Source organism: Talpa occidentalis, unplaced genomic scaffold, assembly GCF_014898055.3.
Source record: "Talpa occidentalis isolate TD23 unplaced genomic scaffold, MPIMG_talOcc4v2.1 talOcc4.10, whole genome shotgun sequence".
Lineage (NCBI taxonomy): Eukaryota > Metazoa > Chordata > Mammalia > Eulipotyphla > Talpidae > Talpa > Talpa occidentalis.
The window spans coordinates 71,733,739-71,760,989 of record NW_023600993.1 but is presented as its reverse complement, the minus strand read 5'-3'; the positions used below and the strand labels follow the sequence as shown (position 1 = coordinate 71,760,989).

The window sequence follows — 27,251 nt, the reverse complement described above, 5'->3', positions numbered from 1 at the left end:
ACTGAAAAGCACTTCTGCACCTGTGAGAGGGATGGATAGTAACATTCACCTGAGTAGTTTGATAAGCCGGCATGATGATGAAGCCACAAGAACATCTACCTCAGAAGGACTGGAGGAGGGTGAAGTGGAAGGGGAGACTCTCCTAATTGTGGAGTCGGAGGATCAGGCATCTGTGGACTTATCTCATGATCAGAGTGGGGATTCACTGAACAGTGATGAAGGAGATGTGTCCTGGATGGAGGAGCAGCTGTCCTACTTCTGTGACAAGTGCCAAAAATGGATACCGGCGAGTAAGGAGCTTCTCAATTCCTTTGATTTGTCAATTCCTATGTGAAGGTTTGTTTTTCTAGCCTGTAAAAGAGCCCTAAATAAAAGATTATTATATTACTAGTTTAGCTTATTATAAATTTATATAAAATAGACACATGTGTACTAATAAAAATACTGTCAACCGCTATCAACATTGTTAAATGAATGTTCTTGATGGTAACCCAATAAATATTAGAAAATTGGAAATCTTGTGTTACTTAAAGAATTAGACACATTTTTCTAGCAGGATCATGGATTTGGGACAAAATTCTAGGCCCATTCTAGAATTAAAGATTTCCCAAAAACCACTGCTAATATTTAACTTACAGGAAAACTGCTGTTGTATGTTGATGGTAGATCAGAATTACCAGTTAAAAGTGTTTTGTGCCCTATTTCTAGGACCATACTTGTCTTTCATTTGCTGGCCTTCTGATATACTGGCCAGAGATATACACCAAATCTCCCTTGGTCCCTCAGTCCTTCAACTGGACACTTCATCTGCCAGCTTTGCAGCTCTAAAGGAGTATGCTTTAGCAGCCATCCTGAGTCTTACCAAACAAGCCTAAAATTTCCTACATATTAGCTAGTTTTTGCTTCTGAGCTATCTCTGCTTAGTAATTCAGGTTTCTTTTGAAAATCTCAGAGGCTTTCCCCTTGTTCTCAAAAGACAGATTTGAAACTCCCCTTCATGGCCTCCCCCTGCTAACTTCTTTATGCTCTCTGTAGTATCCTATCTCCACATGTAAATGGAACTTTAGTAAGGGTGATTAATTCTCTACCATCAATTCTTTTCCCCGCAACATTGCACATTTTAATTTCCTCTCTGCAGTGTACATCTTTATAGCTTTCATCCCCTCCATCTCTCCAAATACACAAGTACCTCTCTTCACCTGGTCAGTTTTGTCACCCATCTGGCCTCTCTTTTTCTAGCTCTCTTTCTGATACGGATTGAACACCCTTTTTATGTTCCCTACAGCGCATGTCACACTAGTGGTGCACTGCTGGTTTTCCTGTCTCGTCAACATGAGCATCAACATCATGTGGGGAACTTTAAAAAAGATTTTAAGGCCCCTGCCCCAGTTCCAGAGATTGATCCATTTTGTGTGGGGTAGGCCCAGGCATATTTAAAAGTACAAAATAAGTCTGGATGATTCTGTTGCCCAGTGAGAATAAAGAAGCACTGTGCTATTGTACAGTGTATGCAGTCCTCTCAGAATAAGTATACCGCTAGGAGTAGGCACTGTGTCCATCTTGGGCACTGTATTCCCTGTACTGACCCCAGTGTCATACATGGTGTGAGCTCATATTTTTTGAAAAAAATGCGTGAAGAGACCCCCATAGGACTCAGGCATTTTAACAGTTGGGAAATCCAGTAGGGATTTTTGGGACAACAGATTTTAGTGGGCATACCCTTGAAGCTAGAAGAATAAAAATCTACTCCCTCACTCCATCATGCTATCTTGGATTGACTGAAAAAAAAAAAAAAAAAGTGAAACTAGAAAAATCTGGTTGAACAGATTAAGCCTTTGAGATACCACCGCTGGTTGAGATAAAACTATGATGTGCCTTCTTGTTTTTCTCCTAGGTCAGCTGAGGGATCAGCTCAGTTACCTTAAGGGTGATAACTTCTTTAGGTTTACCTGTTCTGATTGCTCAGAAGATGGCAAGGAGCAGTACGAAAGACTGAAGCTGACGTGGCAGCAAGTGAGTAAAAAGTTCTTTCTGTAGAATTCACGAGGTTGTTCCCCCAAGGAATTTCCAATCACTTCAGGATATTCCTGATGGAAATGATTAAGGATTCTTTTCTTAGGTTCTCTGTCCCCTTTTCAATATCACTGGCCCCCAATCGGTCATTTTTATTAGGTTGCAAGCATGCTTTGAATAGCTTGTATAGTTTCAACATTACATAAAATTACATCTACAAAATTTTATGTAGATGCAGAAAGATGTCTGGAAGGACAGTCACTGAAAATGTTCAGTGATAATTTTTTTTTTTTTAAGATTTATTTATTTATTTATACAAGCACTGGATACAGTCAGAAGCACAGGAGGGTGAGAGAATTCACCAGAGCCAGACTGGGGAGCAGAACAGGCAAACTGATGAAATACACTGCTGAGGGGAGCAGCGGGTGCCATATGGGACCCTAGCCCGGTGGCCGGGGATTGAACTGGCACTGCAGAGGCTGCGGGCAGCTTTGCAACCCAGTGCTCTACTGCTGTGCCACCGGGGAGGCCCCTCTTTTTTTTTTTTTAGTAAGAGCAATTTCATATATTTTATTTTTTTTTTAAGATTTATTTATTTATGCATACAAGAACTGGGGTACAGGCCAGAGGTGTGGGAGGTGAGAGGATACATCAGAGACAGCGGGGAACAGAACAGGCAGATCAACCGAAATACACTGCTGAGGGGAGCAGCGGGCGTGTCAGGAGAGGTCTGCTGCGCCATGTGGATTTGCTTCCCAGCAGGGGATTAAAGTCGTGCTTCAGTGGCTGTGGACAGCTTCATAGGTTGTGTGTCTTAAGCCCTTGCACCACCAGGGAGGCCCACAGTGATAATTTCTTGATGGTGGATTTAAAGTGATTTTTAATTTCTTCTTTGCTTTTTTTCCCTTTTACTGAAATCTTTTACAGTGAACATGTGTTATTTATCTAACATGGTTTGACCAGATGAGGAGTTTTCACATTGAGCACTAGGAAGTGTCTTGGAGTCTTCTGAGAATGGGTTGAACAGTCATACCTTTTTGGGTCCTTGCCCAGTATCTAATGCTGATATCATGTGAACAAAGACTTCCACAGCTAAAAACTGTCCGAATGCTGAGTAGATGGTGTCTTAATGTTTTCAGTTTTAAAATTCTGAGTCTTTCGTTTTTCCCCTCTAAATAGCTTAAAAGTTTATATGTAGGGGTGATTTTCAAAATATTTAATAAATTTTGGCACAGTCAGTCAGAAAATGCTGACTGGAGTAGGCATTTAGAAGCTTCTTGATGTCCCATGGTTAAGTTTATTTAGTACCGTGTGTATGATGCAGGGCTACCAGGATGGAGGGGGTTGCTTAGGACAGTGCTTATTTTTCATGATCAGTTCAACCACACATCAGTCTTGCATGACCTGCTTATGTGAACATGCAAGGAACAGCTCCACATAATAAAGTGGATTAGTGATATTCATTTAATATGATATTCATGTAATAAAAGTAAAAAAGGAAGTGAAATTCAGTAGTCAGACTATCCCAAGATAGTACCCTTTCTTTTATCCCCTCTGTTCCCCATCATTCCTACTCAGAATATAAAACAAACTTTTCCCTCTAAATGGAAACAGCCTTAATCATGCTTATCTCCCAGCCCTTAATTTGTTTGTATTTCAGGTTGTCATGTTGGCAATGTACAATTTATCTCTGGAAGGAAGTGGGCGTCAAGGTTATTTCAGGTGGAAAGAAGATATCTGTGCTTTTATTGAGAAACATTGGACCTTTTTACTGGGGAATAGGTAATGTGATTTAAAAAAAAATCTTACCTGAATGGAGATGATGTATATGTGATTTGACACAATCTAATGCATATCCTTAGAGAATAAGAGTATTTACTTGCAGCAGTAACAGGGAAATTTTTAATCCTGAAAATTACTTTTTAAGTTAAAAACTTGTTTATGAAAAATCATAATGAAAGTATACTAGTAAATGTATAGTTTTCCATAATTTTCTCATCTTATTTCCAGAGGAAACTGGTTTCTACTGAGTATAGATTTTGAAGAAATTCTAGAATGTTAAAAAATAGAGTGTTTTGGCTGTTTAATAGATGAGTAACCATCTGAGGATACAGGATTATCAGGTACTTCTGAAATCAGTGCATTTTAGGAGGTCAGAAGAAGAAAGATAATGGCAGTTATTAACTGTACCCATTTAAATTGCTTTTCATTAATAGAGCCTTGTGTTGTTTTTTTTTTTTTTTTAAATAGAGGCATGTTTTTATTTATTTGTTTGTTTGTTTGTTTTGTTTATACATGCACTGGGTACAGTCAGAAGCGCGGGAGGGTGAGAGAATTCACCAGAGCCAGAGCGGGGAGCAGAGCAGGCAGAAGGACCGAAGTACACTGCTGAGGGGAGCAGTGGGCGGCAGGAGAGGTCTGCGCGCCATGTGGGACCCTCCTCCGGTGGCAGGGGAGCAGCCGGGGATCCAACCGGTGCTGAAGAGGCTGCAGGCAGCTGCGCAACCCAGCGCTCTACCGCTGCGCCACCGGGGAGGCCCCCTTGTGTTATTTTTTAAAAAGATTTATTAATTTATTTGTTTGTTTGTTTATTTATTTATTGAAGTACTGGGGTGTAGGCCAGAGGTGCAGGGGCTTAGAGGATTTACCAGAGACAGAGTGGAAAGCACAATAGGCAGATTTACTGAAATCGCCTGCTAAGGGGTGCAGTGGGCAAGACAGGAGAAGTCTGCTGCGCCATGTGGGTTAGCTCCCTGGCCAGAGATTGAACTCAGGCCATAGTGGTGTTAGCTCTGAGACTTAACCCCTAGGCCACCAGGGAGGTCCGAGAGCCTTGTGTTCTTAGTACTTGTTTTTCCTAGTGCTGAAAGATAAAAACTGTTTTATACTTTTTAGTGCTACATTGCATAGTGGCGTATAGGCATGCTAATAGACATGTCTTATTAATTTTTCTTTTCATGGTAGTGCTTTGATTCTGTTGCCTTGTGCTCTTCTTTGGTATCTGTTTATATTCCTCAGATTTAGGGATGCTGGTGCACAGACACTGAGACCATGTGTTTTAACTAAGGGTCCTTATGGATCAAATAAGATTTTTATTACTATTAAAGGTTAGTGAGTTTGCCACTGCATCGGCAAATTCTTTTTGAGATCCAACGTGATATTCATAATTCTTGCATACTTGGATCAGTGTAGACATGATAAAGGCTCTGAGTACCTGATGGTCAGAGCAGGGAGTTTGTACCTATCCTCACTCTGAAGTCATGACAGCCTTGTTTCTCCCCAATGCTGAGATGTCAGAGCTCTGTGAATGTTGCCAGAGCTCAGGGAGGGCAGTTGAAAGGAGGGGTGACCTTCTGAAGATTTGCTGTGAGGAAAAAATAGAATAGATTAGTACATTTTTACAAAAGGAGTTATTTTTGTTCTTGAGTTATTTAGTAGTACTAAGAAAAGAATTGACAGTATAACTGGTTCTTTTTCTTAAAGAAAGGAAATCTGTTGTCTTAGTTTAATGATGTAGCACTATTTATGGAACTTAATATACCCCATTTATAAGGGACAAGAAAGGGAAAAAACTGTTAAAATTAGATCTTGGAATGTTTTTATGATCTGTCAGTGCTGCTCTGTTTAGTGGATTGTCTTCTAGAAGAGATTGGATTTAAATAGCCTATTTTTAAGTATATTGCTGTATTTTAACCAAGTTCTTCAGTTGTTTCATTTGTTCATTTGTAGAGCTTGTTCTGAGAGAAATCAGCTCAGGTTTTTGTTTTTTTTTTCCTTTCTTTTTAATATTTCTACTGAAAGGCATTAATTACTCTGCAACTTCTATATAGTTTAATCATTAAACTAGTGGTTTCTAGCCTTATTGGTATATCACTTGAATTATCATTTACTTGTATCAAGTCACTTCTTGAAAAAAAAATCATTTTTAAAAGAAACTTCAAACTACCATGGTTAGTAGAAAACCCTTATCATTTACTATAAATAGAATGGAACTATAAAAATAAGTGCACTAAAAAATAAAGCAGTGCTATAGTAGTTGGAGTTTATGGCTTGTAGACACAAGTCCATAGGTCATATTTAACAATGATAACAATTTCTTATTTGCCATAGAATCTATATGCTGTGTAATGCAGTTCTAAAATATATTTTTCTTTCAGATGTTTACTGCTTTTTTTCTTATGCCTTTAATGTTTCATTAAAATTTAAATGTATACCAATTTATTTAGGGCTAATCTAAATAATTTTATGTACCTATTGTAGAAACAAGTTGAAAAGTACACACAAACTACCATTTAATTGTCATTTTATGTATGACTATTTAATCTGCTTTTACAGTTCTGACTTCTGGTCCTGAATTGTTATAGAGAATATTACTGTGACTAGTAAAGAATTTTTTGATTACTTTTTTCTATTACCATATTTTATTTAAGGTGCACACTTTTCCAAGTTTTGATATCTGACAGCTGGATACATCTTATAATAAGATGTGTGATTATGTATTTATTTTTTAAAGATTTATGTATTTATGCATACAAGAACTGGGATACAGGCCAGAGGTGTGGGGAGTGAGAAGATTCACCAGAGACACAGTGGGGAATAAAACAGGCAGATGGACTGAAATACACTGCTAAAGGGAGCAGCAGACAAGTCAGGAAAGGTCTGCTGTACCATGTGGGTAGCTCCCTGGCAGGCCAGGGGGTCAAACTCGTGCTGCAGTAGCTGCAGATAGCTTCATAGGTTGCGTCTTAACCCTTGCGCCACCAGGGAGGCCCTAAGATGTGTGATAATTTAATGGATAGCTAATTTTCTTTCTGTAAATAAAATAGCATATCTTAAACTCAGTGAATCTTAAATTTGATGACATATGATAAAACATATTCATAGTATTTAAAATTCAGCAGATCAGACAATTCACCAAAAAGTATATCCATAAGGCCAGTAGATACATGGGAAAATGTTCATTATTGCTTCTAATAAGGGAGATACAGTTTAAAACCACAATGAGATAACTTAGAAAGAGGCAAGAATGTGGAAGAGGTGCTGTGAGACCAGTATGTACAGGGTGAAGCTGAGGTGTCATTCTCCCTCTTAGAACATGCTGCTAGCTATTAGTTTTTAGTTACTATTTTCTAGTACATCTTTGTTCCTAAGAATGCTTTTTCCTTTTGCTTCCTTTTAGCAAGATTTTTCAACTATTAGACTCTCCTTTTTATGAAAGATTTTTTTTTTTTTTTTAAGAATTTGTGATAATTGCCTTAGGTTTTCAAGGTGAAAATACAACAGTTGCCTTTAGAATTATCAACAGAAATTTGCATAATTGACATTTTATACATAATTAAAAATTTTTGTTATATGTACTTTTTAAAAAAGATTTATTTATTTATTTATTTATTTATACAAGCACTGGGTACAGTCAGAAGTGCGGGAGGGTGCCCTATGTTTATAGCAGCACTGTTTACAATAGCTAAGCTTTGGAAACAGCCCAAATGCCCAAAAATAGATGACTGGATCAAGAAGATGTGGTACATATATACCATGGAATATTACTCAGCATTCAAAAAAGATAAACACATGCAATTTGCAGCAACATGGATGGCGCTGGAAGGGATCATGCTCAGCGAAATAAGCCAAAAAGAAAAAGAAAAATACCGGATGGTCTCACTCATAGCAGGAATCTAGAAAACTTAAATAAGAGACCAGGAAAATGAATAACTATAAGAAAGTGAAAATCAAAATCAACAAAAAACTATGAACCAGAGACACTTTTAGGGGGGTAGAGGCGGGAGGGGAGGGACTGGGGTCAGAATGGGGGAGCTGCAATTGTATGGGGAATATAACAATAAAATTAATAAAAAAAAAAAAAAAAAAAAAGTGCGGGAGGGTGAGAGAATTCACCAGTCAGAGCAGGGAGTAGAGCAGGAAGAGGGACCAAGGTACACTGCTGAGGGGAGCAGCGGGTGGCAGGAGAGGTCTGCGCGCCATGTGGGACCCTCCTCCGGTGGCCGGGGAGCAGCCGGGGATCGAACCGGCGCTGCAGAGGCTGCCGGCAGCCTCGCAACCCAGCACTCAACCACTGCGCCACCGGGGAGGCCCCTATATGTACTTTTGTGTAATTATTTAGAAATGCTTGCCCCTTGTGGGGGCCAGTGTTGGTTATTGCTCTAAGGTTCAACTCTTTGTGGGACCTACCATATAGTTTTATTCCCACCATACTACATAGAAGCAATAGGACCAGACCAAGAGATGGCTTCTGTCAGCTCCTTGGGTATAATTGCTTACTGTGGCTGATGATTCTCTAAATTTCCTTTCTGGAGAGCTGTATTTAATCACATATAATGGCAACTCAAGTTAATTAAAATTGGTCTGCAGAACTACATAATCATCTTGATTGTGATCAGAAGTGTTTTATAAGCTTTGTTTGAGTTATTTCATTTAATAACCACAGCAACTTTGTGAGGTAAATTCTATTATCTTGCTTTTAAAGATAAAAAAACTTTGGCAGCTGGACGGTAGTAGAGCCCAGATTTAAAGCCAGATGGACTCCAAAGTGTCTCTCTTGACTCTCATGCTCTGTTCCTTTCGTATATTGGATGTTCCATTGCTATGAGTCATAGAGTATACATAGAGTATATTTTATATAATGTTGATGGAATTGAAAAGCCGATAATTTTAAAACTCTTGGACTCTCCAGGAAAAAGACATCAACCTGGTGGAGCACAGTAGCAGGTTGTCTCAGTGTGGGAAGTCCCATGTACTTCCGTTCAGGCGCTCAGGAATTCGGAGAACCAGGATGGTGGAAACTTGTTCACAATAGGCCCCCAACAATGAAACCTGAAGGAGAGAAGTTGTCTGCTTCTACTTTGAAAGTAAAAGGTATTGTGTGAGAGCTGTGTGAGAGCCAGACCGAAGCCCAGCAGGTGTGAATTTAGGAGCCAGTCCAGCTTTGCCAGGGATAGCCAGCCCATCTGCCTCTCTGCAGGCAATTTTGTATATGCTGTAAATAATTATACAAAAAACATTTCCTAATCAAACTGCCAGTTTTATAGACTCACTTTGGTGTCTGAAAGCTACTTTATTTTCATTCTAATTTTGTTTTTAGACTTTCTATTATGGAAATTTTTAAACTTAAACAGCTGTGAAGAGAGTAATATAATGAATCCCCATGTACCTTTCAATTCATTTCAACAGTTAAATGCTGGAAATATGATTTTCCTGAGTATGTTCTCCCAGTCTTCCATCAGTTCCCTCTGGATTACTTAGAAATAAATCCCAGGCATTGACATTTTATTCTTAAATAGTTCAGTATGTATCTTTAAGAGATAAGAATTCTTTTTTTTGGTGGCCTAACCATAATATGATTCTTATACTTATGTATAATTCTTATACTTAAAATTCATCATGTTTACTATTACATGTTGATCTGATATTTTTATGAAACCTTTGTAATGAGTTCTTTAATTTTTGAAAATAAAATTGGGGAAAAAAAAATACCATAGGCTATAAAGACTGAAATTTCCCTTGTATATCCTCTATCTGCAGTTTACTTTGCAGAGTTCCCATTGTCATTTATGAATGCTTTTAGAAACCATCTCTATCTATTGAAGCATCTTCCTTTTGGAAAAAAAATAATACTTGTTCTTCATTATTTCCCTTGCTTACTAGTATACCTTCGACATGCTTCCACAACAGTACATGTAAATCTGCCTTAAGTTCTTTTATTCCTTTGTCTTCCATTAAATGTTATACTATAATTCATTAAACCATTTTCCTGTTGATGGACATTTTGGGTATTTTTGTTCTTTTTTGTTGCTATTTTAAAAAATACTACAGTTATAATTGTTTGTGTCCATGTACAAATTTTATGTGGCAATTGCCTGGAAACAGGTTGCTATATCAAAGGGCATATTCATTCGAAATTTTTATTGGTGTTGCCAAATTACTTTCCAAAAAATAGTAATAAAATTTATGTCCTATTAAAACAGGCATAAAAATACCCATTTCCCCCAAATGCTAAGTATTGTCAACTTTTCATGTTTATCAATTACAGTAGGTGAAAGATAGTATTTGTTTAAATTTGCATTATAATTCCCTTTTTCTTTTTACTTTTTTGTTATATTTTAATATATTTTAATAACAAACTTACAGGAACAGCATGGAAGGCAGACGACATTAAAAACATGTACTTGCATGTAGGACCACTCTGAAAAGTATAGTGAGAGGATGGAATCTACAGTATGATAAAAATGCTACAAGCAACATTTAAATGCTGTCAATAAGCAATTTCTTGTTTTAAAGAAAATCCAAATGCTGACATTGCCCAGAAAAATCGAGCTGTTTTATTTATAATTGTTATAAAATTGAATTTCTGAAACTTGTTCACTGAAACATTTTGACTTGCAGTAATACTTTATGTCCCCACATTTATATTAAAAATTTACACACCGATGGAAATGGGAAAACTGCTTCTATCTAGTTTCTGCCCCCTAGTTTTCCACTTGCAATAATGTACACAGGTACATTTTGACATCATGGGGAGAAATATCTAATATTCAGAGCTATCAGTAATAAGAAGAAGAAGATAAATTTTTTTTCTGAATGAAATGTTTCCCATCACATTGAATTCTTAAGCATGTTTTACATCTATTTAGCATGCTAGCTGGATGGTTTGACATTTATAACACTCATGTTGGTGTCTTCAAAAAAGCCAGCCAAATAGTCCTCACTTGCCTCCTGCAAAGTAATGTTACCTTTGCCCTGGAAGTGCACATCTTGGAAGAAGCAATTTCTTACGCCAGATGTTGGAAGGGAAGTTTGTGAAACAGAAGTTCAGTGGACTTTTGATAACATCTGATTTCACAGAGTGCCAAAAAATTAGACCTGTAATGATAAAGTTTCTTCACCCCTCCAGTAGGGGATGCACTCTTGCAAGTGGCTTTTGTAGCCAGTTTCTTCCTCTGTGTTTTATCACCAGTAGATTCATAGGCAGCCTGCTTGGTATGAGCCATGGTATAGAGACCTCCTTACTTGCCCCCCTGCTCGTCCGCTAGAGTTCAGAGAGATCAGGGCAGGTGACAGTGGCAACTAATACCAATTTCCTTTTCTTGTTAAGGATAGCCAAGACTTAGTTTAGGGCATTCATTGAACATTTCTCTATTTTGATCATGGTAGTAGGCTCGTAAAAATAAATTAGCAAAAGAAACTAAATTTGAATAATTACTTAAAATTTTTTAGATACTTATTCTTTTCTTGCAGCCTCAAAACCAACTTTGGATCCCATCATTACAGTTGAAGGACTTAGAAAAAGGGCGAGTCGGAATCCTGTGGAATCTGCCATGGAATTAAAGGAGAAAAGGTCTCGTACTCAAGAAGCCAAAGACATTAGAAGAGCCCAGAAGGAAGCAGCTGGCTTTCTTGACAGGAGCACTTCTTCTACCCCTGTAAAATTCATAAGCCGAGGCCGCAGGACAGACTCAATTCTTGAAAAAGGAGAAGTGATTGACTTTTCATCCTTGAGTTCTTCTGACCGTACTCCGCTGACAAGCCCATCTCCTTCTCCATCTCTGGATTTCTCTGCCCCAGGAACCCCTGCCTCTCACTCAGCCACACCTAGCTTGCTTTCTGAAGCAGATCTGATTCCAGATGTGATGCCACCACAAGCCTTATTTCATGGTAAGAGTTACCTTTCTTAGGTCTTTTACTTCCTGTGTGGTCATAATATAAATGTGTAAGTTTCCACCTTGTGAGCAGGGTGCTCTGCGTGTTTTCTTTTCTGTATCTTACTACGCTACTTTGTACTCTACACAGATGATGATGAGATAGAAGGTGATGGAGTCATAGACCCAGGGATGGAGTATGTTCCACCTCCAGCTGGGTCAGCCACTTCTGGGACAGTGGTTGGAGTCAGAAAGAAGGTCAGAGCACCTGAACAGATAAAGCAAGAAGTAGAGAGTGAGGAGGAAAAACCCGACCGGATGGACATTGACAGTGAAGATACAGATTCCAATACATCCTTGCAAACAAGAGCTCGAGAAAAGAGGAAGCCTCAATTGGAAAAGGACAGGAAACCTAAAGGGCCCAAGTACACCCCTGCGAGCATCTACGAGGAAAAGCTGCTCCTTAAGAGGCTAGAAGCTTGTCCCAGTGCTGTTGCCATGACACCAGAAGCTCGGAGACTAAAGCGTAAATTGATAGTCAGACAAGCAAAAAGGGATCGGGGATTACCTCTCTTTGACTTGGATCAAGTTGTTAATGCTGCTCTGCTGTTAGTTGATGGGATTTATGGAGCCAAAGAAGGAGTTTCCCGGCTTCCAGCTGGACAAGCCACGTATAGAACAACCTGTCAAGACTTCAGAATCCTTGACCGGTACCAGGTGAGTACTAGCATATAATGTCCCTGAGTGTCTCAATTCAGTCTCATTCTTTTTGTTTAGGTGGCCTCCTTTTCTCTTTGTATTTGATCTTTAATACATCCTTTCATTTTAAGTATTTTTACTCATGTTTAGTTTACTTGACAACTATTCTTTCAGTCAGAGGAGTCTTACATGCTTCTTGACATTTATCCTGTGTGTTCTCTGCGTTTTCTACATCTGTGATTGTGCTCTGGTATCTGATTAATTTGCGGAATTCTCAGTCATTATGTTACAGAACCCCTGGAACCTGGTCCTTGTTTGTTTTGAAAACCTCAAAACCCTGGCTAGCCAGTACCCCTGCTTCTCCTTTTCCCCACCCTGGTGATCAGCCCAATAAAACTAGGACCGCTGCTGCTCTGAGGTGAAGAGTGTTCTCAGGGCAGTTGCCACCCCTCTCCTATTGGGTGAACCACAAATAAATATTCCTAGCTTGAACCTTGATTGGATTTCTCTCTAAAGTCCTTTTGTTGTATCATTAAAGCCAAATAAGAACTTGAACAATTGTTGCTTCAAATATTTTATCTTTCTAGTATTGTCATTTTGCATAGGTTATTCCTTTTGCAGTTGCGCTGCATTTTTTGATATTCTGTTCTATTCAATTTTTTTTCAGTCATTTTTCTCTTTGCTTTTCAGTTTTCTGTTGCCATATCCTTAAGCTCAGTGATTCTCTTCTTTGTGATGACCAGTGTGATAATTCTTCATTACTATTACAGTGTTTTGATCTCTCTTTAATTCCTTCTTAGGACTTCCATTTCCTGCTTAAATTACCCATCTGTTTTCTCATACTGTCTGTTTTTGTCCATTAGAACTCTTCACATATTAACCATTATTTTAAATTCCCAGTTAGTAATTCCAACATCTCTGCCATATCTAAATCTGGTTCATTTGCTTGTTTTGTCTCTTCAGACTTTTTTTTTGCCTTTTAGTATACCTTGTAATATTTTGTTGAAAGCTAGATTTGTACTGGTAAAAGGAAATGTGGAAAATATGCTGTTAGTGAGGTGGTAAGGTACAGGGTGAGAAAAAACTCAAAGGATTCTACAATCCTGTGATTAGTTCTCATTCTTTAGTAAGCCTGTGTTCCTGGTCTGTGAACTTTACAAGTGCTTTGCAGTTTTTTCTTCCCAACTAGATGGAATGGGATGGCCAGAGGGGGCTGGTTTGCATATTTTCCTTCCCATAGGTTGGTTAGGTTCTGATAAAATCCCAATAGATAAGGTTCTAGCAAAATAGTTTCCACTGAGGGCAAGATCTTGTGAAGAATAACAGAATGCGCTGACATATTTCAAAATACTGCTTTCTCCCTTCCCATGCAGAAGCATGAGGGGATTTTTCTTTGATCTTCACTGTGAGAACCTGGCAGAGCTCCCTCTCCCTACACCCCACAGTTTTGTTTCTCACATTTGTCCACACTTAGCCTCCAGCAACTCATCCACTACAGTTTAGGTTTGCCTACCTACTGGTTCCTAAGGTTTCTCACTCTAATACTTGTGGTTCTTTGTACCCTCTTTTCTCTTACAATTTGGAGGACAATGGTTTGCTTTGTGACCTTACTTGTCTGGTGATCTAAGAACAATTATTAGGATAGAGTGATGATTTCCAAATTCCTGATATGCTGGACTGGAAACCTGCAGTTCTCTTACACTTCTTTAGTTTGCAGAATTCCTCATCACTGATTCTCTAAGTATATTTCCTATTTTCCCACTCCCCTTCTGAACTCCTAATATGGACATTGAAACCATCATGCCTCTGCCTCTTTCATTGCCTTTATGTAGGGTTTTAAAAATCATTTGTTGAGCCCTCTATTTCAATGATGTATTTAGTATGTCATGAGTAAAGCAGTGCTTCATAAATGCTCATGCTCTTTCCACTTCCTTTATTACCTCTGGGCCTATATACTATGATTTTAAAAAAAAATATCAATAGAGATTCACACACCATGTAGTTCACTCATTTAAATTGTTAAAGTCTCAGTGGTTTCTCAGATACTTAGAGTTGTGTATCCATCACCACAATTTTAGAACATTTTTATTACCATAAAAAGAAACCCTAAACCCTTTGCTGTTACTTGTTAAGCTCCCCACAACAGCTCCCCCATTTATGTAATTTCTCTGTTCTTATTAGTAGAATATCTCATTAATGGAATCGTAAAAGATACGGTCCTTCTAACTGCCTTCTTTCCCTTAGCATAATGTTTTTAAGATTTGTGTTATACTTGATTTTTTTAAAAGATTTTATTTATTTTCACATAGAACTGGGGTGCAGGCCAGAGGTGGGAGAGGGTGAGAGGATTCGCCAGAAACAGAGTAGGGAGCAGAACAGGCATATCTACTGAAATACACTGCTAAGGGGAGCAGCAGGCAAATTGGAGAGGTCTGCTCTGCCATGTGTGTTAGCTCCCTGGCCGGGGATCGAACTCAGGCTACAGTGATGATAGCACTAAGACTTACCCCCTAGGCCACTGGGGAGGCCCCTACTTCATTTTTTTATGCGACTAAATAATATACCAATGTATAATTATGCCACACTGTTTATCCAGTCATCAGCTCATGGATATTTGGGATGTTTCTACCTTTTCGCTGTTATGAATAATACTGCTGTGAACAGTTGTGTTCAAGTTGTCGTGTGGACATGTTCTCAGTTCTCTAGGGTACATACCTAGGAATGGAGTTGTTGCATCAAATAATAACATAATGTTTAACTTTTTGAAGAACTGTGAGACTTTTTCCAAAATGACTACTCCATTTTATTCTCAGCAGTGTATGAAGAGTCTGGTTTCTCCATGTATTATTACCAAAACTTGTTATTACCTGTCTTTTTGATTATATCCATCTTTGTGAGTATTCAGTGATGTGTTTTATTGTGGTCTTGATTAGCATTTCCCTGATGTCTGTTGTGCTTTTTAAATATCTTTGTCTGTCTGGTAAATTAATTCTGCCTTTTCCATTCAGTTTGTTTAGTTTGTTATCCTTTTGTTGTTTTGCATTCCTTATTTACATGTCTTGAATTTTTTTCCTGTGAATGGATATTCCCTTAGTATTATATGTTGCCTTTGCTGATAGTGTAATAGCTAGCAAAAGAGCAAAAGCCTAGTTCCCAGCTGGTTACGCTCTTGGCAGATTTTATAAGAAGGGAGTCCCTGGGCTCAGCCAATCTCATCTTTCTCCACAATCAGGCAACCTTACCTCTCAGGGATGCTCCCAGGACATAGGGCCCCAGTGCTCCTTTTTAGCTCCCTCTTCTGGTTATTGCTTGGGATTTTGGAATGCTCAGGAGCTCCCCCTCTGGAAAGCTCCAGTGCTGCTCTAACATCATTGCCTCTCTAGCTGATGCTTGCTGGCAGAGATCTGGCCTAATCTGGAAGCTCCTCTCCTCCCCTCACCCTGCTCCCCTAGCCAGTGGTGCGGAGCCTGTCTGCTCTAGGCAGCACTTTGTTCTGACCTGTACCCAATCGCTTTTCACTGGGCTTCTCATCACCTTTGTGTTCCATCTTCCCTTCTTGTGGCATTCTCCCAAGTTAGGTTTGGGGAAGGGACCCAGCAATCCACCCATTTTGCTTAGAATTAATAGTTTGAAGAAATTCATTTCATATTTTCCAAACTTATTTCATTTTAGGATGATTTCCTCCAACCCCCCGCCCCCAGCATTTTGTCATTTAACAAATGTAAGTTATGTAAGTTGGTTACTTTGTATGTTCCAAGCACTGTACTAGTTAGGGATACTCTAGTGAATTAAGACAGAGAAGGTCTCTGCCCTTATGAAGCTGCCATCTCATGAGCAGGCAAATGACAGGACTAACTGCTTAAATACACAGGATCACTTCCTGTGAGAGCAGCGCTGCAGTGGCATGGAGTGAGGGCCATGGCAGCACTTCGGACCACCTTTCTGTGGAGGTAACACGCCTACCAATCCTGATCCACAGGGTGACTCAGTCTGAAGAAGATTCAGGGCAGAAAGAAAGCCCAGGTGTGGGTCCTAAGGCAGGAGTTCGTTTGGTTTATGGGGCTGGAACAATGATGGTCGAGGAGGGAGGTTGTGGGAGAGAAGGTCATTTAGTTAATGGGGCCGGACCCCCACAGCTTATGAATGAGGAGGCTGAGCTGTGTTCTGCACATACAGAAGCCGCGTCGGGGTTTTGATCAAGGAAAGTGAATCTGCTCTGTGTGGAGAATGGATGATACAGGATCAGAGTCGCAGCAGGAAGACTGAGAGGTGGTGGTTCAGGCAGAAGGTGAGGGTGGTTTAAAAGCAGTGGAGATGAAAATAAGTTGGGTTACTGCTTAACATCTATGGAATTCCACAGAAGTTAAACCTGGAAACGTTAGCCAGATAGTAGATCATGGGCCAGTGGTTCAGTAGTATTTCAGTTATGTTATAAACCACCCCAATACTTAGTGACTTAAAACAGTAACTATTTAATAGTCTAATCCTTTCGGATGGCCAGGGTGGTAGTTCTACTTATGTGCTGTCAGCAGGGGTCACATGTGGCTACATTCAGTTCCTAGCTAGGACCTGAGTCCCCCTGTAGAAGCTGTCCTCATGTGGCCTCTCGTCATTCGGTGGCCCAGTGTGGACACCAGAGTAGTCAGAATTGGAAAGGGAGAAATGGAAGCTGCCAGTCTTCTTAAGACCTGGGCTCAGTTGTTTCAGAATGAAAACCTTCTACCACTTTCTGATTGGCCAAAGCCTATCACAATGCCTAACCAGGTTCAAAGCAGAGGTTGACTCTGCCTTTTGATGTGAGGAGCCATTTGTACCCACAGGCAGCGGGGGAAGTGTTGGTTGCCATATTTGGAAACTGCATACCACAGCTTTGAATTTCACTTTGAAATTTATTTTAAAATCCTGGAAGAATTTCACAGTTGGTCTTTGAAAGTTTTGGTGTCCAGTTTGGGAAAGTAATGAGAGTATATTATCAAAGCAGAAATTCTCACTCTTTCCAACAAAGTTATTTTCTAGGCTAAGAGCAAACTGATTCTACAAAAACAACTTGAGTTTCTAAACTTCATCCAACCCCTGATGCAAACCACTTTATAATGTGCCCTTTAATCTTTCATCTGAGTTTTTTGCTATAAATCCCTAATTGGCATGTGTTCTGTTTCTACATGATTGAGGGCCGTAGACCAGCACTCAGCTGGAGAACAGACACCTCCAGTTGGATTCTCAGTTTGTTAGGACCCTCCTAAAAAACACATCATTGAACTTCTGGCGTCGCCAGTATGGTGATTTGTTTGAATGATGATGATCTACATCTGTCCTACTTATATTTACTCATTGGAATAGAAACATGTCTTATTAAACCCATATACAGGTTCAACAACTGGCCCCTGAAGCTCTGTGGATAACGGAGACTGCTAATAAAACATGACCCATGGATTTGTTACATGCTTGATACTAGTGCTGATTAATATTCAGGGAATGGATTGAAGGCATAATATAGACAAATGGAACCTAGAGAAGTTGTAAATCCAGTGTTCAATCTGAAATTTCATTCAGGGATTTAAAATATTTTAAATAACTAAAAATTAAAAAAAATACATTTTTATTTTAAACTCTTTCAACTGTAATTAGTCTTTCATATGGAATTTTATGCAAAGACACCTATGAAGATTCTGTTGAAACTTGAACTTACCAAATAAATAATGTAAAATGATGTATGTTCTGATGCTTGAAAATGTCATAAGTATATTATCTGTGGAAATCAAACCAATCCTTGAGGTAATTTTATTTTTATATAACCAGTGTTTCTTTCTCATAGACTGCCTTGCCATCAAGGAAAGGATTTAGGCACCAGACCACTAAGTTTTTGTATCGTTTGGTGGGATCTGAAGACATGGCTGTGGACCAAAGTATTGTCAGCCCTTATACATCTCGGATCTTGAAACCTTATATCAGGTACATGGAGCAAAGCTGTGATGGCGAGTATGCCATGAGGAATATTGTGGTTTCTGTGCCCCACTCCCTTGCTGGAGTGAACAAATACCAAAACCTCTGAGTAGGTATTGGCCAGGATTAAGTCTCTGCTACATGTCCACTCTCATCCTCTACTTGTTTCAACAGTGCTGTTTTGCAGAAAAGATGGTCCTTTGTTATTGTTAGATGTCATGATGATTATCATATTTATTTAAAATTTTAAAGATATATATATTTAATAGTTTGTACAATGAAAAAATCAGAGATGTTTTAACTGGGCTTGTATCTGATGAGCTTCTTTTCTGAGCAGTGCTGTTGATGCTGAGGGAACTAGAGAGGCCCCTTGTCTAGTCATACTGTGATTGAGAGAACACATTGGCTTAGCTGACTGTACTCCTCTGCAGTTTTAATCCATGGGCCTCCTTGACCAGCGCTGCCTTCCTGGGCAGGCACTGTGTCAGCCTCCTCAGAGTCCTCTTGTCTCTAGTGCTCCTCAGCTGCCCTTGGATAAGGATATGTTAACTTTATTAGATTTCACACTCATTGATTTAAATTTCCCTCCCTTGGGCTTTGTCCTGGATCGGAGAACTCAGAGTCAAGTGAAGATGCTGTTTGTATTTACTGCCTTTGTTCATTAAGGATCACTACCCCTAGCAGAGCTTCTGGCAGTCAATCGTCCAGTGACTCTTAATGAGTGAATTCTAAATTACATACCAGAAAAGTATTATAGCTGTTAGAAAATTAGCTGCCATATGAAGTAGTACAAATTAGTAAAAATTTCAAGCACACCAAAGAGTTTGTGTAAATCAAAAGGCTAGGAATATTGTTGGATATTTTTCTTGACTTATATTTGTTTATTTTCTGTGGTACTGGAGGCGTGACTATGAAACAAAGCCACCCAAACTGCAACTCCTGTCACAGATTCGTTCCCACCTGCACCAGAGTGACCCTCACTGGACACCAGAGCCCGATGCACCTCTCGATTACTGCTACGTTCGGCCAAATCACATACCAACGATAAACTCAATGTGTCAGGAGTTTTTCTGGCCTGGTATGTTTCCCTCTCTCAAAGTGACAGATCAGTCTTCTGTTTATGTCACTTTAGAATTTTTAAGTTAATGTTTTATCATGTCACCTGATTATTTTAGTTGGTCTCCACTAACATAGAAATAGTAAAATATAAACCACTACTAAGATGAAGAAGCAGTCAGCAATCAAAGTAATAAACAGTGTTTTTGTTTGTTGTACCATTTTTTTCCTGAATATTAATGAATAAAAGATTTATCCTGTTTTGCTTCTACTACATATGTTTAGATTCCAGGTAATGTCTATCGAAGATAAACAGAGTGGTAGCTTGATTTTTGCTTAATAATTCTGTTTGTGTGATTATTTAATTGTTCCTTAGAGAGAGTGTTAGTATGGACAAAAGGTATTTATAAAAAGTCAAATATCCCAATCACAGGCTTTGAAAATAAGAATAAACTATATGACTTGTCTTTTTATCAGCCTTAATGTGTCGTCTTTGAAGACCAAAGCCATTAATTAAAGGAACACATTTCCCTACTAAATATAAACACATTCTTTGTGGATCTGCTTTACCATTCTATGTTTAAAATATAAAGGAAATAGTACATGTCTTCTAGATGAGATTTCATCAGGATAAGAACTGTGTCATCCTTTTCCTCTTGTTATCATGTAATAATGCATGTGGTGACAGAGTTGTGCTTACTCTTTTGGGAGTGATATAGGGGCTGAAAGAGACATACAGGAGCATCTACTTCCTGTCCCTGCGCTGGGTACTTTTCTTATGTTATGCCTGGAATCATTCTTTATTTAACCTGTTATTGTAACATGTATCATTTATACAAAATAGCTTATAAATTATATATATATGTGAGGTAAAGGCTGTACCGATATGGACACTTTCGGGTCCCCACTCTGTGAGGTCTCTGTGTGTGCTTATCTGGTGCAGAAGCCGGGAAATGTGTCAGCGGACACACATTTGCCAGAGAACAGAGTTCAAAGCCAGGTGTTTCCAGTTCTGAACACGTGGCTCTTTACTACTCACCCTGTCCTACTTGTTTTCTTTTAACACGTGTGCTTAGAAAAGACTATTTTAACTTTGCTAGTTTGTAAAATACACTTTTATTTTTAATGATCTGAATGTATAGTGTTTATGGTAATATCTTTGTGTCCATTTATTGTTGTTGTTTGTTTTTTGTTTAGCATCCAGGTGTAGCTGTAAGTACAGACTAAACAGTTTGATGTTCGTTAACTCTAAAAAAGCACAGTTTGAATCTCCAATCTCTTTTCTTTAGGCATTGACCTGTCTGAGTGCCTGCAGTATCCAGACTTCAGTGTTGTTGTCCTGTATAAAAAAGTCATCATTGCCTTTGGCTTCATGGTTCCTGATGTGAAGTACAATGAAGCTTACATTTCATTTCTCTTTGTCCACCCTGAATGGAGAAGAGCAGGAATTGCGACTTTCATGATTTATCATCTGATTCAGGTAAGTTTTCTGCTGGCTTGCTCTGGGCTGCCTTGAAAGCCTTGAAAACAGGATGAAACTGATCCTTCCTAATATGGCCCAGTGGAATGGGTTGCCTCGAAAATCAAATGAAAGAAAGCCAGTTGCCCTTATTCCAGAGGTTATTAAAGCACACAGACAAAAATCTTTACCTCTCTAAAATAAGATTATTGTTTAGATCCAGGTTTCAAAGAAACCAGTTTGTGAACATGTGTTGCTAATCAAATGAGAAAGTACCAAAAGTGAGAACTGAACGAACTCACACTGTCCATGTTGGTCACCAGCACTGCTCTTAGAGTCACCACCGCTCTGATTTTTAGACATTTTAGCAAAACAATCATTCAGACATACTCTGTTGTTGCTGACTGTTTTAATTTTGCTATCATTGTATAATCTGGTATGAATCTTCTGAGACTTGATTTAAATACTGAATTATAAGTCATTTTTTGATATATTTGTAACTCCTTTGAAAACAAAATAACATCCAAAAAACATGCAAAGGTTTTTCCTTCCAAAATTTCCATGGTAACTTTTATTTAGAAACCTTTTAGTATAGAGGATTGTGTGTTATGTGGGCAAGATTCCTTTTTAATAGAGAATGGAGATGATAAAGTGGTTTTTTTCCAACTTTTGGTGAAACTTACTTAGTAATTCCCAAATGATGGTAGGAACCTTAGAATTATCTTCCTAGTACTTGCTTTCTTTACTCTTCATTGGCAGTTAATATGTGTTACCTTATCATGTTATCTTTACTTGAGACTTCAGTTATTTCTGTTTTTTCCCCCCACTCCCCAGTCAGAGAATCAGCCTCTATTCTGTCATCATCAGTGCATCTTAGCAAAACATTTACAGAATTCCTGCCTTCCCCTTCATCTGCAAGGGCCTGAGGGCAGGGCAGGGATGACATTTTGATGTGACTACCCAACACAAGGCCTGGCAGTCAGTCCTTACTGAACTTGCACTGGTTGGGTGGAGGATTGTTCATCTTTGTATTAGTATGTGGGTGCTTGGCCCCTAGGCAGATCATAAACCCCAGGCCCAGACACAGTTCTCCTTAGTCAGCAGTACTCGGTGGTTGCCATGGTTAGACCATGTGTATATTCAGTGTGAAGCGCATTAGTATCATCTCACAAGATTCATGTCTATGTTATATTCATAACACTTTCGTTGTCAGTATATTGGTAGTTCTCTCCTCTCACAAAGATGCCTGAATGCAGAGTGTAAATGAAGCGGAGAAAGAAGGTGGTAGCTTTCACAGAGGAGTTCTTAAATAGAGGCCTTGTGGATCTAGTAATTGTAAATTTCAGGGACAGTGTCCACTTTAGCATTTTAACACCTTCCTTATTAAAAAGCAAATTCTTAATTTATATGACTGTCAGCATACTTTATTCTGTGCACTGATTAATGAATTTAAGGGTTTGTACTGATAGAGTGATTATTCCTCTTTTCCCCTAAGTTGAGCTAAACATAGAAATTTCAGTTCTGAGGAGCTAATTGTGTTAGTTTAGAAGGCATGGAAGTTGGACTTTGGAATTCAAAAGGTCCACACAGGGTCTTCAGGTTTTGTAATTAAAAGAAAAGCAATATTTCATATCTGGCAACGTAATTTAGCATCGTTTTTAGTAGATCTAGGAAGAGAATTTTTACAACTATGAGGATGTAGGGTAACATTTAGTTATAAAAAGCATAACTTCTCATCCTGTTCTCTGTTTCTTCAAGATTATCATAGTATTTGGTATTTATATATTTGACATACTTAAATGTAATTGAGTTATAAATCAATGAAGTATACAATAAAATATTTCCTATGGCCTTTGCTTCAGAGAAAAAAACCACCCAGAATACTACCAATTTTCTTAGTCTTGATGAATGTTTTCTTGAATGTTTTGATCAGCCCAAAAAAAGTCATTCTGTTTCCAGTTGTTGCTAGGTGTTGCAATGTCTCAGCTACAGTCTCTGATTTCTCTGGTATCCATAACTAACTACCTATACTTAAAAGAGTTTCCTCACCTACTCATTTTCCCTCAGGCTTTTTCATTTTTATCTTGTATTTTTCCACCCTTTTGGCAGACCTGCATGGGCAAGGATGTGACCCTTCACGTCTCAGCAAGCAACCCCGCTATGCTGCTGTACCAGAAGTTTGGATTCAAGACTGAAGAATATGTTTTAGATTTTTATGATAAATATTACCCCTTGGAGAGTACAGAGTGTAAACATGCATTCTTTCTGAGGCTCCGACGCTGACAGGAGTACAGCCCTTCATGGAGAAGAGCATATGCTCTTAGAGAGCGTTCTTCACACTGTGGGTTAGACCAGATATTGATTCAAACCTTCAGCTGAGATGAAAAAGTCTGTGCAGTGGAAAGAGTAGTAAGAAGCCCTTTCTCCTTTCTGGAGAGGTTTTGACCCACATCTTGGGACCCCACAGATAATTAAAACTAAAAGATGCTCCTGTCTGCCTTCCTCCTGACAGTTTGTAAGAAAAAAAATAGCTGATATTCTTGGTGAGAGAGAATTTGTCCTTATTTAAAGGACAAGAAAATGTGCTATTGAAGATTCATGCGGTACCCAAGAGGCACTTTCCTTCCCAGGAATGATGAGAGATCATGACGTGATAACATAAAGGATTGCTAGCCTTTTCCCAACCATTGCTGTGTTGTCATTGAGTCTGGGAGGACCGCTAGGACACCGAGGTCATAATGTCTTTCTCTGACTTTGGTCGCAGTCATAATAAATGTTTGTGTCTACATTATAGTTCCACCTGTGTTACTGTTAGCGTCTCCCAACAGGAGTGTTAGCCTGGGAATGGAGGATCTCATTCTCCCTGTATCTGTGAAGTTGGTTTGGGGTTGGTGTGACTAAGCAGCCTGCCCCTGGATAAGATGTGGGGTGGTGGAACTAGAACCAGCTGTAGACAGAACCTGTACTGTCTGCAGACTTAAGCTGCTCTGTTTGTGGATGTTGGAGATGGGCTATCAATCAGACTTTTTTGAATTGAGCAGGACCATTTCCAAAAGTATCAGATGTTCTTAAATAAAAACGTTTTCTTGTAATAACCTGTAGCTGGAGCTTCAGTCTTACCTGTTTGCTTTCAGAGTCTCTTCAATTAAGAGCGGAGGTTTCTAGCTTTTTGGTTCATGAATGAGAATCCAAGGAAGACCAAATACTCTCTAGAAAACTGTCCCTGCACAGTTAAAACTGTATCACAGATCCATGGATCACAACCTAAGAGCCTCTTTAGAGGTGGTGCTGAGAGCCAGCTTGAATCTCTTGGTTCAGGGGGAATGTGTCATGCTCCTGTGAGAAGACAATCTAGAAGTTGCTCTGTCCCTCGAGGAGCAGCCTGGTCTCCACCCCAGTGTTGTGTGAGCAGTGTTGTCTCATTTCTTCCTTTCACTTTTCTTCTTCCCTTCCTCCATTCTGATAATCCTTAATGATTGTTGTTGACAGAATAGAGGTTAAATTGAGGAAGTGACTTTTCCAAGCTTGGAAACCAGTGTGTGATTATTAAATGTGAACAGCAAGCATTTGCTGTTACAAAAGGTGACTGAAGTAATTATTTGCATAAATTCCAGCAGCTGAAGAAGAAAGCTGATTGCCTTCATTTACTGTTTTACTTCTTTTTTTAAATTATAATACAAGAAAACCCTACCACCCATATTAACCATTGTCAAGATTTTTGCCATGTTTGCTTCCTCTATCCTTTTGTTCCTTTGTTAAAGTAAATGTAATCCCAAGTATCATAATTTCACCCTTACTTAGGCAGGCTTTTCTGAAAAATACAGCTATTTTCTTTAAAATTTCAATACCTGTTATCACTTCTAAAAGATGCACATGTTTTTTAAAATTAACAGTCAACACGAAGAAGTGAAACCTTTGTCTCAGGAATGCCTTTTATAGTCTAAGTGAAGTCTTCTAGGTAACTGTCCTGTTTGCTTGTCAGGTTCCCTGTAGACTTTGCCCCGCCCACTCAGTCCTGCCTGTGCACTGGGGCCTTGAGACAGGGCCTTGTCTCAAGGGCAGGCTCAGGCTGCCTTCTCTGGCTTGTACTAAACCTACACTGTAATAAACCCTTAGGCCCTTAGCTAGTCTTCTAAAAGTGATACTTAACAATGCAAGGGGTGAGGCTGAGGTGTGGAGAACATTTTCAAACCTTTTGTGGCTTCTAGTCATGATTTATTTTGAAATTTCAAATAAGGAGAGCTTGTTTTTTTGTTTTATAAGAATGGGCAAAAGTTTTAAAAACCTGAGGAACTCTGTCTTCAGTTGTGTGTTCCTAAGGAATCTGGATTGTCTTTGACCTGAATCCAAACATTGCCCTTGAGAGGTGGCCTTAGGGCCCCATGGAGGTAGGAGTGGAACCAGAATTAGTCATGTTCATGTTTACCCAGTCTTTTTTCTAGAGAGGTTAGGCTCTATTTGCAGTAGGACATTTGAGAACTAAAGCCATAATTTTGAATTTTCTATATCTAGTTAACATAGTATATGCAAAGGATTCACCTAAAAGCTATACCGCCTTGGGACCTCTCCTGGAACTGTCCCTTGCAAATGGGCTTGGTGTCTCCATCATAGTCCCAGGGAGAAACAGCCCCATTGTGTTTAACTCCACAAGTGCTGGGCTGTATTACACACTGTGATGACAAATACTCTGAGGGGTCAGTTAGCGGAAGCTAGCATTAAAAAAATGTACTTCAGTGCTGGACTGGCCAGGGGGGAGTCTTAAGACTCTTCATTGGTACACACTTGACTCAAATATGTGAATTCATTAGCACATACCTGATCCTGAGAAGCAGTATAGTTACTCGTGAGGAACATACTAAGCTAACAGCAAAATTTTGTGCTTTCAGCTTGCTCCTCTCTAAGACAAGAGTTGATGGTATCTGATACCTGGAGGGTTTGTAGTGGTAGGCGCAAGGCCAAGAAAATCACAAATGGCACACCCTGAACTCCGAGCAGCCTGGTATCAGAGCCTGCAGCCTTCTCTCCCTGAGCAGCCTCTGAGGAGGAGAGGTCAATGTGTATTTGGCTCACTACTGGCCTTTGTCCCCAGAACTGTGCTCAGCACAGAGCTGTAAGCCTTGAATGAGAAAAAAATGAGTTTGTTCTAGGTAAGTCAGGAACTCTGTGGGGTGAGAGGCCTCAGTAATGCCTCTGTTTACTACAAATTAACTTTTTCTTTTCTTGGAGTCTCTACCTCTCTTCTGGCTCTTACCTCTTAGCACCTTACAAATTTCTCCATGGTTCCCTAGGCCATGGGAACCCTACAAGAATAACTAGAGGTTGGATTTGTATTAGATGACTTGAAGAAGCCTTAAGGTTACTCAGTCAGTGGTTGTGTACTCATGCATGGTGTGACTTCAGCAAGCCTGAGTGTATAGAGAAGGTGCTCAGCCTCCTGCTAGCTCCATTGTTGATAGGAGATGGATTCTTACTGTAGGTAAAATGAGAGTTTGTGTCAAGATGGCCACTGGCCCACGCCTGGTGATAAAGATCCAACAAATGTTCTGCAAGTAGAGCTTCCCAGTGGCAGCCACCAGCAGTTACAAATCCCTTCAGCTTTTGGGGCAGCTTGAGCCTCAAGGTATTCGCTTACAGTTGCACATCCAGTGATGTAAAAACAAATGTTTGACCACTGTTGGTGTGAGGGAGTGGGGGAAAGAGAGAAGCAGATCAAATCCTTATTTGCAGTGTTTGCTGGATTCTGAGATATGAATACTGCCATCCATGTTCAGTCTTAGTGCCAATGTCACTGAACCTAGAGTTGGACAGACACAGTAACATGCCATCACATGGCTTTTTTTTTTTTTTTGGTGGGACCCTCGCTGGTGGCTGGGGATCGAACTGGCGCTGTAGAGGCTGCGGGCAACCTCGCAACCCAGCGCTCGACTGCTGTGCCACCAGGGGAGGCCCTCACATGGCATTTTTACCCCACAGACACATAGATGGAAGTAACCTTAAGAGCATAGATTACCATCACATAGTGGAATAATCAGCCTGTGGTAAGTTTTGATAATTTTACTACCTTTATTTTTACTATCATTAATTTAATTCTAAGTTTATAAATGTCACTTTGAATACTGACTGACAAATTTTCAGGAAACCTGATTGTCAGCTCCTGTGTGCAGCTACTTCTAATCCCTGTGGTCCCAGGAACAGCAGAAATCCAGGCAGGGGTGGAGCTGAGTCAGGAAGGTCTGGGAGACCCCTGGAGGCTGGGGTAGCCTTGTCCCAGCCTCACACTCATTGCAAACATCTGTCTGTATTTGCTGCAACTTCCAACTTGTCTGTAGGGAGACCGCGTTGGGCCTTCCTGCCCCAAAAGACTGCACTTGAAAAAAAAAAATCTTTCGGGTTCAAATTTCACTCACATTTTTATTATCAGTTGTATG

The 27,251-nt window shown here is 39.4% G+C and overlaps 1 protein-coding gene across 1 annotated transcript; it reads left to right on the top strand.

Moving 5' to 3' along the window:
• Nucleotides 1–31: 31 nt before the first annotated feature.
• Nucleotides 32–27,251, top strand: KAT14 (lysine acetyltransferase 14). Its single transcript, XM_037494224.2, has 10 exons — nucleotides 32–290; nucleotides 1,895–2,013; nucleotides 3,674–3,795; nucleotides 8,705–8,886; nucleotides 11,266–11,682; nucleotides 11,818–12,383; nucleotides 18,181–18,317; nucleotides 19,211–19,386; nucleotides 20,654–20,844; nucleotides 22,933–27,251. Exons 1-10 carry the CDS (start codon nucleotides 32–34, stop codon nucleotides 23,104–23,106), a joined length of 2,343 nt encoding a protein of 780 aa, XP_037350121.1. The 3' UTR covers nucleotides 23,107–27,251.